At 49.1% G+C, this 14,059-nt stretch overlaps 5 protein-coding genes across 7 annotated transcripts in view; 2 read left to right on the top strand and 3 right to left on the bottom strand.

Moving 5' to 3' along the window:
• Window positions 1–1,696: 1,696 nt before the first annotated feature.
• Window positions 1,697–4,181, top strand: LOC108151153 (serine incorporator 1). Of its 3 annotated transcripts, none has more exons than XM_017279581.2 (6): window positions 1,697–1,844; window positions 2,024–2,579; window positions 2,653–2,762; window positions 2,826–3,231; window positions 3,556–3,697; window positions 3,763–4,181. In XM_017279581.2, the coding sequence occupies exons 1-6, from the start codon at window positions 1,809–1,811 to the stop codon at window positions 3,899–3,901; spliced, it is 1,389 nt and encodes a 462-aa protein (XP_017135070.1). In that variant the 5' UTR covers window positions 1,697–1,808; the 3' UTR covers window positions 3,902–4,181. The 3 variants fall into 3 exon arrangements, with proteins under 3 accessions (XP_017135070.1, XP_017135069.1, XP_017135068.1); XM_017279580.2 differs by having other exon boundaries at window positions 3,544–3,697; XM_017279579.2 differs by having other exon boundaries at window positions 3,535–3,697.
• LOC108151151 (probable glutamate--tRNA ligase, mitochondrial) lies at window positions 4,047–5,931 on the bottom strand. The gene is made up of 4 exons (XM_017279576.2): window positions 5,566–5,931; window positions 5,092–5,502; window positions 4,642–5,028; window positions 4,047–4,588 (listed from the first exon to the last, which is right to left on the bottom strand). The coding sequence occupies exons 1-4, from the start codon at window positions 5,901–5,903 to the stop codon at window positions 4,174–4,176; spliced, it is 1,551 nt and encodes a 516-aa protein (XP_017135065.1). The 5' UTR covers window positions 5,904–5,931; the 3' UTR covers window positions 4,047–4,173.
• Window positions 5,932–6,020: 89 nt separating this feature from the next.
• LOC108151150 (tyrosine--tRNA ligase, cytoplasmic) lies at window positions 6,021–8,010 on the bottom strand. The gene is made up of 4 exons (XM_017279575.2): window positions 7,295–8,010; window positions 6,861–7,227; window positions 6,468–6,791; window positions 6,021–6,409 (listed from the first exon to the last, which is right to left on the bottom strand). Exons 1-4 carry the CDS (start codon window positions 7,932–7,934, stop codon window positions 6,163–6,165), a joined length of 1,578 nt encoding a protein of 525 aa, XP_017135064.1. The 5' UTR covers window positions 7,935–8,010; the 3' UTR covers window positions 6,021–6,162.
• A 60-nt stretch (window positions 8,011–8,070) lies between these two features.
• LOC108151145 (elongation factor-like GTPase 1) overlaps window positions 8,071–14,059 on the top strand; it is an 84,817-nt gene continuing 78,828 nt past the window's right edge. The window contains exons 1-3 of the mRNA XM_017279571.2: window positions 8,071–10,403; window positions 10,472–10,904; window positions 10,976–11,089. Coding sequence (XP_017135060.1) covers window positions 8,208–10,403; window positions 10,472–10,904; window positions 10,976–11,089 — 2,743 coding nt within the window. The 5' untranslated portion in view covers window positions 8,071–8,207. The remainder of the gene's footprint in view (window positions 10,404–10,471; window positions 10,905–10,975; window positions 11,090–14,059) is intronic.
• LOC108151146 overlaps window positions 12,502–14,059 on the bottom strand; it is a 31,543-nt gene continuing 29,985 nt past the window's right edge. The window contains exon 5 of the mRNA XM_017279572.2: window positions 12,502–14,054. Coding sequence (XP_017135061.1) covers window positions 13,276–14,054 — 779 coding nt within the window. The 3' untranslated portion in view covers window positions 12,502–13,275. The remainder of the gene's footprint in view (window positions 14,055–14,059) is intronic.

Here is a 14,059-nt window from a genome sequence, read left to right as displayed (position 1 = left end):
CCTGTACAAATATTTCGATCTCGATACCTATTCATGGTCTTGGACCGTAAATTGCAAAATTTAATTGAAAATTTATAACAGAGACTGAATAGTTTCTGCATTGGCAAAAGATGACAAAAATGTCCTCAATCCTTTAATATCATTTTCACTAGGGTATACTGCTCTCTCGTCTATTTTTATATTCGGTTGAATATTACCAGCTAGCTAGGATTCTCAGCTCTGAACACATAATTTCATCCGACCGATGTATCAATATTCTACAAGATAAGCTATAAAGACTTCTTTTTGATTGCGTGTAAAAGAAAGTTTGGGCAAAAAGTTAAAAAAAAATATATCAACAGAGCGGTAGCATAACTTTATTTTGAAATTGACTCGTTTTTGTGAAAAAGGAATTCAAATAAAAAATTGCATATTTGGACTCTTTCGGAAGAGACCATTTCCCCTCATCAGCGATCTTTTCTTGTTCAAGAAAGAAAAAGATGGTATATCGGAGAGCCAACATTACTGCAACTATTTGTGTATTGCTCAAAATTAATGGAAGCTGCGTGATTTTCCTAATTTTGTAAATATTTTTTTTTTCTGTGAATCCATCGTTTTCTATGATTTTTATATTTTTTGCATAAGGGATATTCTTTTCGGAATATAATTGCCAAATTGCCTAATTCCCAACATGCATACATAAGAAATCACAGCATATTGTGAGGTAAGGTGAGGTGCGTGAGTCCTTGAAATTTTGCTGGTCCATTTTTCCTTGTTGTCCATACCTTTCCATAACATAGCCCAGTGGTTCGAGTCGAGCTTCGATCAAATCAAAGAGAGCGTTTTTACACTTTATACTTTGTCATTTTCAAAAAATGTCTGCCATAGATGTGGCTTCACATGTTACTGGAAGAAAATAAATTGTATCTAACGGGATTGTATCTATTCATGCAAAAGAAAGAGATGTAGATATAACTCTCTCCTGCTCTCTCTCATGTGTACCAACGGGCACGCATGATATAGCTGTATGAGGTAGGGTCGGGATGAGTCTGCGTACCAAATTTCTTTCCGAGAAAGTTCAATGAATTTGGAAATATATGTCAAATTAAGATAGAATCTTAAAACTTTGTGGTTCGAGGGAACAAGACAACTAATTAAACTTTTTAATCAAAAGAGACCAAACCATCGCTTCAATTCAAGCGCAAATTATATCAGATAAGGAATTCCACCGGATGGTAAAATTTATTGATGGTCCAAAGACCATGAGATGAGGAAAACTCTCATAGTTGTCTATATTTTTGCAAATTTTCCTTGTCAAATATTGCGGATCCACTGTAAGTAGTTGGATAGCTATTCTGCGGAATCATAAAACCCATCTCGATTTACTACTATCTGATGGTCAAGCGATTGATTTGAATAAATTCAAAGAAATCAAAGAAATCTACAGATGTGTTTTGGGGGGTTTGGCCACGATATGGTTATGATTTAGGATTAATCTTACCGGCGAAACATTCGAACATTCGAATTGAAAAAAAGGCAATCATTAATGAAATTCTTAGCTCCGTTTTGTGTACTGTTTTCATATACTATCGGAAGCTTCAGTCCGAAGTTAACGGTAGCTCTCAGTTTGGCAACCTTATCTTCTTAACAAATAAACGATATCGGAACCTTCTGTAGCTATTATGCCTTGCACTCCACAATCGTTATACAACACTTTAGGTGCACGAGACTTCACAACACTTGGTCGTAATTTTCACAAACAAAGATTTGTTTTATTTTATCAGAAGTGAACGACGCAATTAAACGAAAGTAACTAAATCTCTGAACCAATGGGAGCTGTTTTGGGCCTCTGTTCTGCCGCCCAGGTAAGTTAATTAGCGCCCAATTAGCCGCGTGACCAGAGAGAATCCCAGACAAACAGCAGCAACAGCAGCAGTGCAGCTATTGGCTACAAATCAATAAGCTGCGCCATATGTTCAAATGAATTTGACGTCTGGTCTCGCTTTTCTTATGTAAATTAAACGATTTTTTTGGGTATTTCCAGTGCGCCCTCTGCTGCGGTGGCACTGCGGCGAGCATGTGCTGCTCGGCCTGTCCCAGCTGCACGAATGCATCCTCCTCCCGGTTCATGTACGCCTTCATCCTGCTGGTGGGCACTGTCCTGGGGGCCATTGCCCTGTCGCCCGGGCTGCAGGACACTCTGAAGAAGCTGCCCTTCTGCATCAACTCGACATCTACGTATAGCTCCAAGGCCATTGACACCTTCTCGGGTGGTTCCCTGCAGGTGGACTGTGAATATGCTCTGGGATACATGGCTGTCTATAGGGTCTGCTTCGGTATGGCCTGCTTCTTTGCGCTAATGGCTTTAATTATGCTGGGGGTGAAGAGTTCTCGGGATCCGCGCTCACACATACAGAACAACTTTTGGCCACTGAAGTTCCTGATTTGCTTTGGAGCCGCCATCGGGGCCATCTTCATACCGGACGGCTCCTTTGGTCCGGCGATGATGTGGGTGGGTCTCATTGGCGGCTTGGCATTCATACTCGTACAGCTGGTTATCATTGTGGATTTCGCACACAGCCTGGCAGAGTCTTGGATCGGTGAGTCATTCAATCTGCACTTTACTCTGTTCGTGCGCCATGATCCATGATTCATCTATTCATCTCGTTTTAGAGGGCGCCGAAAACAGTCGTGGCTACTACTACGCCCTGGCTGGGGTCACCCTCCTGGGCTATATCTTATCGCTGACGGGCATTACTCTGCTGTATATCTACTTTACCACGGTAAGACGGCACGAAAGCGTTTGCTTATCTATTTGCATTCTGATACGCGACTTTCCTTTCCAGTCCACTGGCTGCGGCATCAACAAGTTCTTCATCTCTATCAATCTGATCTTCTGCCTGGTCATCAGCGTCATCTCTATACTGCCGGCTGTCCAGGAGCGTCTTCCCCACTCGGGCCTGCTGCAGAGCTCTCTTGTCACCCTGTACACTGTCTACTTGACCTGGTCGGCTGTTGCCAACAATCCAGAGAAGGCCTGCAATCCGGGAATGTTTGGCCTGATGGAAGGATTCGGAAATGGCACTACCACCACCATTGCGCCACCCACTCTGCCCTCGCACAACTCAAAGGTTACCTTCGATACGACCAACATCATTGGCCTGGTCGTTTGGCTCCTCTGCATCCTGTACAACTGCATCAGCTCCGCCGTGGAGGTGTCCAAGATCACCCATGACAACAGCGAGAAGCGTGGTATGTTGCCTCCCCTTCACCCTCTCCCTCGTGCATGACCATGCATTCCACAGTTTCCATCACATCACATCACGCATTCGGATTCATTTCGCTCACAATTTTTCGCTTTTCATTTGAAACGCTGTAGAATAATGCTAATTCCGATTATTAACACTCGACTTATTTGCTTTCCCTTCGACACCTCTTTTTGGTATATTTTTGTATGCGTTTTTCCACGACTAACCAACTAACAAACTTTTGGGTTACTGGAAACTGTGTGAAATCTGTATGCTCCTCCTCCTCTTGGCCCTCTGATTAATGTAGTTTTAACAGAAGCTCTATCAGACACAGAGGCGGCCACTGACGCCGACGGCAAGCCGAGCGCCGATAACGAGGTCGAGGGCGTCACCTACTCCTGGTCCATGTTTCACATTGTCTTTGTCTGCGCCTCCCTCTACGTGATGATGACCCTCACCAATTGGTACAAGTGAGTATTTACACATCTGAGCATCTATAAGCCAGAATCGTGCTATAATATCTACTCTCTGATAGACCCAACTCGGATATTGAGCTCTTCAATGGCAATGAGGCTTCCATGTGGGTCAAGATCATCTCCAGCTGGCTGGGAGTCTTTATCTACGGCTGGAGTCTGGCCGCCCCCATAATTCTCTCCAATCGCGACTTCAGTTAAACAACTGTAGTATTATATATATATATATCTATCTTAAAATTATCTAGGAGTGGTGCTTAACGAGCAAAGCGAGAATGCCAAAATTGGAAACAGATGGAAAAGTGTGTCCAGGACACTACTGGACAAAAAGAAGATTAATCTTGCATTATTTTGACTCTTAGTGTGGTGTTTACTCAACCTCAATCAACTTATTCTCCAACTTGCAGTTATCCATTAAAAACATTATCTATATCTACTATATTTACAAATATATAACGAAAACTTTAGCGTCGTCAAACTATTTGCCGATTTCGATTTATATCCGTTTTGGGCAGAGCCTCTCTTAGGCGGTCGAGGGCCACTGACTTGCCCAGGATCTCCATCATTTCGGCCACGCCAGGACCTTCTTTGAGGCCACTAAGAGCCGCTCGTAGCGTCTTCATCATCAGGGGGAACTTAAGGCCCTCCGTTTTGGCAAACTTTTTCAGTTTTACATTCAGCTCATCCTTCTGGAAGTCCTGCAGGGTGTCGAGGTCTGTTAGCAGGCTGATTAGCTGCTCTAGCGACAGGTCTTTCAGCTCAAAGTTGGATGGTTTCACCCAGAGGAAGCTCAGCTTGCTGCTGGTCAGATCCTGGAGGAGTGTCAGACGCTGCGACGACCAATTCAGGACATCCACAATGTGTGCCTCCGCCAGATCCAAATTTGAGCTGCAACGAAATTCGAGTTAAGATCTTTTCGGGGAAACTCAGACTGCACCTACTGCTCTGGGTAGGCTTTCTTGACTAGCTGCTGCACTTGCTTGACCAGCTCCAATCGGGATTCGGGCTCTGCCAGACGTTGGCCGATCTCCAAGCGATTTAAGTCATCTAGAAGTTCGGGGCTCAAGCGACTGGGATGGGCATTCACGCGCTCCATTTCGAATTGCTGGCAGAGTTCCTGAAGGTTCAAGAGCTGCTGCTTCGCATGGGCTCTGTGCTGGAAGCCTCCACCCGCAGAGACCACATAGTTGACCAGCGAGAGGGGGAAGTAGCCGCGCTCCCGGAAATGCTGTATGCCAATGTCGCCCTGTCGTTTGCTGAGCTTCGTTCCATCTGCATTGACCAGGAGCGGCAGGTGACCAAACTTTGGCGGCTGCCATCCAAAAGCTCTAGGGGATCAGCCAAATATTATCGTAGAAATGGATTGAGACTGAGACAGGGGCAAATCTCACTTGTAGAGCAGCAAATGCTTTGTGGTCGATATCTGCCACTCAACTCCTCGCAGAACATGGGTGATGCCCATCAGGTGGTCATCCACCACATTGGCAAAGTGATAGGTGGGAAAGTGGTCGCTTTTTATAACCACCGGATCGCCTTCGTTGTCGCTGACATTGTGCTGGACACTGCCGTAGACGAGATCCTCCAAGGGCTCCTCATGCTCCGTCAGCTTGAAGCGTATGCAGTGGGGTGCACCTTGGGCCAGAAGGCTCTCCACATCCGCTGCTGGCAGATGCCGGCATTTGTTGTCGTAGCGCGGCACCTGGCGTGTGCGCAGCGCCTCCTTACGCAACAGCTCCAGACGGCGTTCCGTGCAGAAGCAGCGATAGGCGGTGCCATTCTGCAGCAGCTTCTTGATGGCCTTACTGGGAATGGTGAGCAGTTTCAGTGGTTGAATGGGCTAATGGGACTCCATTCTCTTCACTCACCTGTAAATATCAGTTCTTTGGCTTTGGACATAGGGTCCATGCCGGCCCCCAAAGCCGGGGCCCTCGTCGATTTCAATGCCCGCCCAGAGCAGATCCTCCACCAGGCGCTCACTGGCTCCAGGCACAAGTCTCGTTTGATCCGTGTCCTCGATCCTGAGCAGGAATTTCCCGCCCAAATGCCGAGCATAAAGGAAATTGTATAGAGCCGTGCGCAGGCCGCCCAAATGGAGCTGCCCGGTCGGGCTGGGGGCAAAGCGAACGCGCACCTGGCTGTGGGCATAGCGTTGTGTTAGCCAGAGGCACTGCCTCAGCAATGTCTGCTGGTTGGCTTTCAACATTTTCCTTCAACAAAAACCCAAAAGAAAATTCCTCTTCCAGTTTTGTTTACTTCGAACAGCTGTTATAAAAGAACTGCCAACTCGTTTGAAATGGTTAACATTGAGTTGACATTGCCATTGTGACTTTTGCGCGCTTTATTTAAAAAATGCAATTGCTTTAATGGGAATTAATAAATTAAAAACTTGTTTTTTGTGTGAAACATTCTGCTTAGTAGTAAGTATTACACGGCTCAGGTAGTGTGGCATTGGTAGTGTGCGCCTACTTAATGGCACAGTTGGCCAGTTTGCTGGAAAGCTTCTCGCCATCGGGCGTCAGAAGGAAGTTATCCTTCCACACGGCCAGGCCGTCGCTGTTGGTCTTCAAATCGACGGATAGCTTCTCCCACACCTTCTTCTTGGGGTTGAGCTGCTCATCGGGCGTGCCGCTGTAGCCCTCGAAGGCCAGCCTACTGCCAGGAGCAGCCTTCTCAGGCACTACAATGGGCTCCACAACCGTGTGATCAGCGCTGGAAGAGATTTACTATAGAAAGCAGAAGAGAAAATCGGCTGTCGGATGGCACTCACTTGGAGGTGCACAGAACCATGCCCTCGGAGAGAATGCCGCGCATCTTGGAAGGCTTCAGGTTGCAAAGGACAGCCACCAGGCGCTGATCCAGCTCCTTTTCGGTGACAAACTTGACCAATCCACTGATGATGGTCCTCGGCTGCGCCTCAGCCAGATCTATCTTTAGGACATAGAGCGTATCCGCATCCGGGTGACGGGCCACCTCGATGACCTTGCCCACGCGAATGTCCAAACGATGGGGCGCATCCTCATCAGCGCCCGCAGCCGGAGCAGCTCCAGCCTTGACCTTGGCGGGTGGCGGATAGGCAGCAGCACTGAGTTTTCTGCAGGAAAAGCGTTACCGAGAGGATAAATGGGTGTAAAGATGGGATATTTGAATTTTCTTCACTTACTGCAACGCTGGCGTCTCAAAGATCTTCCGAATGGGATCCAGCAGGCGATTGATGTACTTCTCCACGGTGGCCTTCAGGTCTCCCGGATGCAGTTTATCCACGGCATAGTATTTCTCCAGATCCTCGTACTTCAGGAACGTGACGTTGCCACCATGCTCCGCCTCGCGGCACACCTCGAAGCCCTCGCCCTCCTTGAAGAGGGAGAAGAGCACGTGCTTCACGAACGAGAGGAGACCATTATCGGCGATGTTGCCGGGTTCACAGAAGGCCTTCTTCAGCTTCTTTTTCACGTTAGCGGGTGAGTCCAATAGATCGATTTTGGAGTCCTCCTCAGAAGAAGACATCTTGCCGCCAGCGAGCCCAGGAACTGTCAGAGGAAACCCATTAATAATAGAGCGGGAAAGATGGTATGAATGGGGATGACGATGACTCACCCATGGGATTCATGAAATGTATGCGCTTCTCGTAGCCCAATTGGGGCAGATATTTCTCGGAGAAGGTGAAGATCTTGCGCTGATCGACGCCCCCAAACTGGGCGTCCACCTTCAGGTATTCCTCGTCCAGGGCCTGCAGTCCTGGATAGAGCAGGCCCGAGAGCAGCGGATACTCTACCTGTTTAACGACCTCGGCGCCCGCCTTCTTGGCATCGTGCTGCGTGACCACCGAGGATAGCTTGTACACGTCCAGAGTGTACTCCTTGGACAGCTGGTAGTCGCTGCCCTTGACAAACTTCAGCTTCTCCAGCGGAACGCCGATGGAGCTCAGCATGGCCTTGATCACCTGCTCGTAGTACTGGGTGCGCAGCTCCAGCAGCGACCAGGGCGCTTTCATGTTGTCCAGATAGGCGTGGAGATCGGCAAACAGAATGGTTACCTCGCAGCCGGCCTTTAGGAAGTCGGCAATCTTCGACATCGGCACAAAGTAGGCGACATGTGGCTTTCCCGTCGTCGCCGTTCCCCAGTAGATCTTTAGGTCGCGCTCGCTGAGCACTTTCTTCAGCTTGTCCTCGCCGAGGGTCTCCTGCAGGTTGCGCGTGATCAGCGTCTTTTTCTCCTCGGGAGTTAGTTCGACCATTTTTCTGTGGAAATCTTTTGATTTTTGCGTGCAGATTCACGAAATTGTTGGGTGGAAAGAGGAAGAAGGCGGCCCAACTGCCTGCGTGGTTAACAGCTGATGGCGCTGCCAACCTGGGGTATTTTTCCCCTTACTTCAGCTGGTCACACGAAATTGCGAAATTGCGCCGCGTGCCATTTTTGTTTACAAAAAAAAGAAATGCAATTGGTCCAACTTGTGAAATTCTTAGTTGATTAGTTAATTCGTTCGCGCTTTGTAGCACAATTAGACAGGATGCCCATGGTGGAGGGCAGTGATTTGGCGCTGTTGCAGCGCCGTCAGCAACAGGTGCGCAACATTTGCATCCTGGCGCACGTGGACCATGGAAAAACGACTTTGGCGGACTCTTTGGTGGCCAGCAACGGCATCATTTCTCAGCGGATGGCGGGCAAACTGCGCTATCTGGACAGCCGCCAGGACGAGCAGGAGCGCGGCATCACTATGAAAAGCAGCAGCATTTCCCTGCACTACAAAGACCATGGAAATCGAAACGAAAATGATTTCCTCGTCAATCTGATCGATTCGCCCGGACATGTGGACTTTTCCAGCGAGGTGTCCACTGCGGTGCGGCTCTGTGACGGGGCCATTGTCGTGGTGGATGTGGTCGAGGGCGTTGGCGCCCAGACACGAGCCTGTCTCAAGCAGATCTACGAGGAGCAGCTGAAGCCGGTTCTGGTCCTCAACAAACTGGATCGCCTGATACTGGAGAAGCAGATGGAGCCTCTGGATGCGTACTTTCACTTGACGCAGGTCCTCGAGCAGGTCAACGCTGTTCTGGGCAGCATTTTCGCCTCCGATGTCCTTGCCAGGGAGGATATCACGCAGAAGGACAACCAGGAGTCGGCGCTGGAGGAAGTTGACGACTCGGAGTTGTATTTCTCGCCAAGCTCCGGCAATGTGGTATTCTCCTCCGCCTACGATGGCTGGGCCTTCTCCGTGCGCGATTTCGCGGCCATGTACGACAAACGTTTGGAGATGAAACGCGAGGAACTGGAGCAGGTGCTTTGGGGAGATTTCTACTACAATTCGAAGAAGAAATGCGCCATGCCGGGGGCCCAGGAGAAGGCCAAGAAGCCGATGTTTGTGCAGTTTGTGCTGGAGAACATCTGGAGCATGTACGACATCATAGCCGTGCGGAAGGATAAGGATAAGCTGCCGGGCATAGCCGAGAAACTTGGCCTGAAGCTGGCCGCCCGTGATCTGCGCCTCACCGATCCCAAGCTGCAGATCAAGGCCGTGCTGGGACAGTGGCTGCCCATCGACAGCAGCGTCCTGCACATGGTGGTGCAGCATGTGCCACCGCCCCATCGGATCAGCGAAGAGCGGGCCCAAAGACTGCTCTATCCAGCGAATATCCAACTAAGTTCGCTCCCACTCGAGACGCTGAAGCTCAAGGACAGCTTCACCAGCTGCGATGCAGGCAGCGACAATGTCATCGCCTTTGTGTCCAAGATGACGCCCGTCCACGTCTCCCAACTGCCCCAAAATCGACCCAAGAGAATGACGGACCAGGAGCTGCAGACGCGCCGGGATGAGGTGCGTCGGCGGATCGAGGAACGTAAGCACCAGAGCGAGCAGACGGAGCTGGAGAGGATTACTGAGGGTGTGGAGCAGCTCAGCACCAAGCAGGAGGATACCCCAAAAGAAGAACCTCCCCCAGGGCCAGAGCCAGAGGCAGAGGCAGAACGGAACGAATTCGTTTTCGTTGCCTTTGCCCGCGTCTTCAGTGGAACTTTGAGGCGTGGCATGGAGCTGTTCAATCTCTCGCCAAAGCACGATCCCCGCCAGCCGACACACCGCATCGAAGGGCATGCGCCCTATGGCACTCGCGTGACCATCGGGGACCTCTACATGTTCATGGGCGGGGAACTGCAGCTCCTGGACGAGGTCCCGGCCGGAAACATTGTGGGAATCGGGGGCCTCGGAGCGCACATCGTTAAAACGGCCACCCTGAGCAGCACCCTCGACTGCACATCCTTCAGCGAGCTGAGCATCATGGCCACGCCCATACTCCGAGTGGCCATTGAGCCCGTACAGCCGCAGGATATGCCCAAGCTGGTCAAGGGCCTGAAGCTGCTGAACCAAGCGGATGCCTGTGTCCAGGTGTCGGTGGCTCCGACGGGGGAGCATGTAATCACGACCCTGGGTGAGGTGCACGTGGAGAAGTGTGTCCACGATCTGGAGCAGAGCTACGCTAAGGTCAAGGTGAACGTGTCAAAGCCCATAGTGTCCTTCAGGGAGACCATTGTCCCCGCGGCCACCGTGGACATGGTCAATGAGGCTATTGTGAAGACGGCGGACGACAAGGACGTGAGCAAGAAGATTGCAATCCAACAGACGCTCAATAAGCTGGGAACCCTGAAGGTTATAGCGCTGCCCCTGCCCCCAGAGGCAGTGGAATTGCTGGAGAGGCACACGGAATTCTTCAAAGTGAGTGGGAAACGAAAAAAAACTTTACCATTTTACCTTTTACTAATGAAAGCTCTTCTTCCCAACAGGAACTGGCTGCCACACCGAGGAATCAGCTTCTCTCCGAGAAGTACGCCACTCTTTTGGCTTCCATCAAACTGAAACTGGTGGCCGCTCTTCAGGATCTGCACTTGTTCGGCCTGAGTTCACTCTCCCCCGAGGAGTTGGTCAGTCGCCTCTGGGCCCTGGGTCCCCGGAATTGCGGCACCAATCTGCTGCTCAACCTCACGGACTACGAGCAGCCCGATTTCTGGTCCAGCCAACCCAAGTCCTCCGACACGGAAATACGCTCTCTGTCCGATCCACGCAAGGATTTCAATAGCTCTCTGGTCAATGGCTTTCAGCTGACCTCCGGCGCAGGGCCGCTGTGCGAGGAGCCCATGCAGGGCGTCTGCTTTGCTGTCCTCGAATGGTCCATCCAATCAGAGGGCGAGGATCTAAATGCTAGAGGGCCCTTTTCGGGTATGTAATCTGTGTGTGTTTTTTGTCAGAAGAAATTCGTAGTAATCTGTGATTCTTTGATGCATTTTCAGGTCAAGTTCTGACTGCTGCGAAGGAGGTGTGTCGTCAGGCTTTCCAGAATCAGCCACAGCGCTTGGTAACGCCCATGTACAGCTGTACGATTGTGGTCAATGCGGAAATGTTAGGTGAGTGAAAGTGAAAGCCTTTGATAAAAGAGTTCTAAAATTATAATTGGAGTGTTTTACTCCAAAAGTGGTATGAAATTGTAGAAAATTAGGTTCTGAAATTGATTTAGCTTTGGTTCAACAGTAATTTCTGCATTTAGCAGAGACCTCTCTGGAGGTTTATGATTTAGAAATTATTATACAAGGAAGAAACAATACGTTGTAAGAAGTCTTAGGCCTCAAAATTGATTTGAAATGAGCTTATGATTTTTGTTATCTACACAAAATATTTTATACGTAATTTGGAATTTGTTTCAGAGCCGATGAATGCCGCATTCTCTCTCTTCCTCGTTCTGTCTTATGATATCGCTTTACGTTCGGGACATATGACTGGACGACTTTGCTAACTTTGACTTCTGGGAAAAGCATGCTGTGAGAGCGAGGGATGTACATATGTGCGTCAGCTTGGCTTTCCAGTTGAGCTTTTCAGGGTGCAATTATTGTCACAAATAGTGCATCAGTTCTTCGACTGAGTGGCGGAGAGATGCATCTGAAGAGGGCTACGAACACTAGTTTAGCGTTTTGTCTCTCGTGCTATCTCTCTCCTCGAAGCAAAGGGACCCTTAAAGGGACAAATTGATTTGTTGGTTAATTCGGGAAGGGCGGACGGACCTACGCGATCTTTCTCAATTTTGCCCGCACTTGTCATGAGAGAAAAAGAGCGGCAACACGGGGGCTATTCTAATGTTCTAAGGTTAATTCTTGCACTTCTTTTGTCCCTGAAATATTTCATTCGAATTTTAAAATATCTGTTCATCTGTTTCTATTTTTCCGCTACTATTTTGTATTCCCTTACAGATCTCTCTCTCTCTCTTTCGCGCTTCTCAAAAAAACGCCAACCGTTGTATTACGCTCCCCTCCGGCAGGGGGCGCACGCTGCACGATTAAGAGTGAGAGAGAGATCGAATGAGTAAACGCGTGGAAGGGGAAGCATAGCCACTGCAAATGGCTGTACATTCTAGCTATAATAATGATCCGATTTGGATCAGATTCCGCAATCTGCCCGATATGTTCATTCTCTATGATTCTCTGTTTTCTCGCATCTTCAAAAGTGTGGATCCTTTGTATAATAGTATGACACCCTAAGGAGTCTGGATACAGGAGGATGCAGGCGTCGTTGCTCTGGTTTTAACAGTCTCTGATGAGAGATCTCATCAACACGGACTCCAATGAACGTAATAATTAAATTTCACTGGAAAGCATTAAAAATTGTATAAAATTCCAAAGGATTTTCATATTTATTAACGCTGGAAAAGCGTATATTTTGCATGTATCTGAGAGGTCTGTCTCTTTTCCTTCCAAGACTGCAAGAGTCCTCAATTTCCGCACATACATATATTCGCACTCTCTCTCGATCGATCATACTTTTAAAATATTTTTTTTTTATTTATTTAACTACTAGTAAATGCAGCTTAGATCTAGACATAAATAAGCAACTAAATTTAGTATTCAATAATTTCGGTTCCTTCTTCTTCTGTTTTTTTTTGTTGTTTTGTCTTGTTAGCTTTTTTCTTGTTCCTTTTTTAGCCTTTTTCGAATAGTTTCAAGTTTTTGCACCTTAACTATCTCTCACTTTTAACTGCGTTTCCTCGTTTCGTTAATTATTTAAATATAAAAAGTTGAGGCCTTGTTTACGCTTAAATGCAAAACAAATTAATTAAAAAATTAGTGGGCGACGCGGGCGGACCCGGACACGTGTAATTGTTTAATTAATTCGTAAATTGTTCTTTTGTATATAAATATAAAAAAAAAATAATATAAATTAGAGAAGGTCAGCAAGGGCAGGGGGGGAGTGGGTGTGGGGGCGGCAGGAATGCGTTAGAACGGGAGGGAAATGCCATTTGAAATGCCAAACAAATTTGTATAAAAAAAGCTTAGTCACTAATTTACGTTACGTTACGTTACGCTACGTCGTTTAGCCAGACGGTTACGTGACGTGAACTGTCATTCCGTAGTCTCTCTACTTCCCTTCCGTTTCGTTCCCCTTCTCTAATCCTCTCTCTCTCTCGTTATCTTTCTCTCACTTCAGTCACAGTAGTTTTTTTTGCACGAAAACGCGGAGACGAGAAGCGTGTCCTGTGCTATAAGAAATTGTATCTACTAGGATTTTAGGTTGTGCGGTGCGGTGCGGTGCGGTGCGGTGCATCCTAGTCCCAGACAATGCTCTGCTGGAACTCCACGACACGGTCCCAGGGGAACTCCGGCTCCAGGTCGAGGTCCATCGTCTCCGCCAGCGAGCGCCTGATGCGAGTGCTGCCTTCCAGAGCCGGCTCTGGGAGTGTTGTCACGGGCGACGCTGCCGCCGGCTCTGATTCCTGCTCCAGCTCCTGTTCCAGCTGCTGTTGCTGCTCCTGCGCCTGAAGTGTGGTCCTGGCCTCCTCGCTCGCGGGCGTACTGCTGCCTGGTTGCTCCTCGGTGCCGGTGCCAGTGCCCGTTCCACTGCCAATTGCCTCAATGGGCGCCAGGTCGCCGCGTCGCTCGTTGTTCCGTCCGTAGTTGCTGCCCGGGAAATTGTTGATGGAGAACTGATCGGGCCGGAAGTTGGCCGAGGAAGAGCTGTGGCTGCTGTGGGTGCTGTGTGTGCTCTCGGGACGATTCAGATACTGGTAGGAGCTGCTGGGGCCACCGTTCTGGAAGGACTGCTGGTCCTGCGGCTGGTAGTTGGAGCTGATGGGCGATCCGCCGCTGCTGGAGGAGCCAGAGCTGCCACTGCCGTAGATGGGTCTGCCGTAGCTGTCCTTCTGGCCTCCGATGGCACTGGAGCCGCCCACAGAGGGACGATAGAAGGGCTTCTGCAGCTGGTAGCGCTTCGGCGGCTGGCTGCTGGGCTTGCGGATCGAGTAGCCGGGCTTGACGCACATCATGCCAAAGACTCGGATGCCGGGAACACTCGCATATGTGGGCTGATCATGGGCCATGGGTCCCTCTGAC

Source organism: Drosophila miranda, chromosome XR, assembly GCF_003369915.1.
Source record: "Drosophila miranda strain MSH22 chromosome XR, D.miranda_PacBio2.1, whole genome shotgun sequence".
NCBI lineage: Eukaryota > Metazoa > Arthropoda > Insecta > Diptera > Drosophilidae > Drosophila > Drosophila miranda.
Note: the sequence above shows the minus strand (reverse complement) of the source record. Positions and strands in the feature narration are given on the sequence as shown.

Bases quoted from the DNA above. Each gene is read 5' to 3' on its own strand.
- LOC108151150 (XM_017279575.2), bottom strand. From the start codon at position 7,934: ATGGTCGAACTAACTCCCGAGGAGAAAAAGACGCTGATCACGCGCAAC. The intron at 6,792-6,860 runs GTAAGTGAAGAA...CTTTTCCTGCAG, and splicing joins TTTGAGACGCCAGCGTTGCA to AAAACTCAGTGCTGCTGCCT. The intron at 6,410-6,467 runs GTGAGTGCCATC...AATCTCTTCCAG, and splicing joins ATGGTTCTGTGCACCTCCAA to CGCTGATCACACGGTTGTGG.
- LOC108151151 (XM_017279576.2), bottom strand. From the start codon at position 5,903: ATGTTGAAAGCCAACCAGCAGACATTGCTGAGGCAGTGCCTCTGGCTA. The intron at 5,503-5,565 runs GTGAGTGAAGAG...CACCATTCCCAG, and splicing joins CAAAGAACTGATATTTACAG to TAAGGCCATCAAGAAGCTGC. The intron at 4,589-4,641 runs GTAGGTGCAGTC...ATTTCGTTGCAG, and splicing joins AAGAAAGCCTACCCAGAGCA to CTCAAATTTGGATCTGGCGG.
- LOC108151153 (XM_017279579.2), top strand. From the start codon at position 1,809: ATGGGAGCTGTTTTGGGCCTCTGTTCTGCCGCCCAG. The intron at 2,580-2,652 runs GTGAGTCATTCA...ATCTCGTTTTAG, and splicing joins CCTGGCAGAGTCTTGGATCG to AGGGCGCCGAAAACAGTCGT. The intron at 2,763-2,825 runs GTAAGACGGCAC...TTTCCTTTCCAG, and splicing joins TGTATATCTACTTTACCACG to TCCACTGGCTGCGGCATCAA.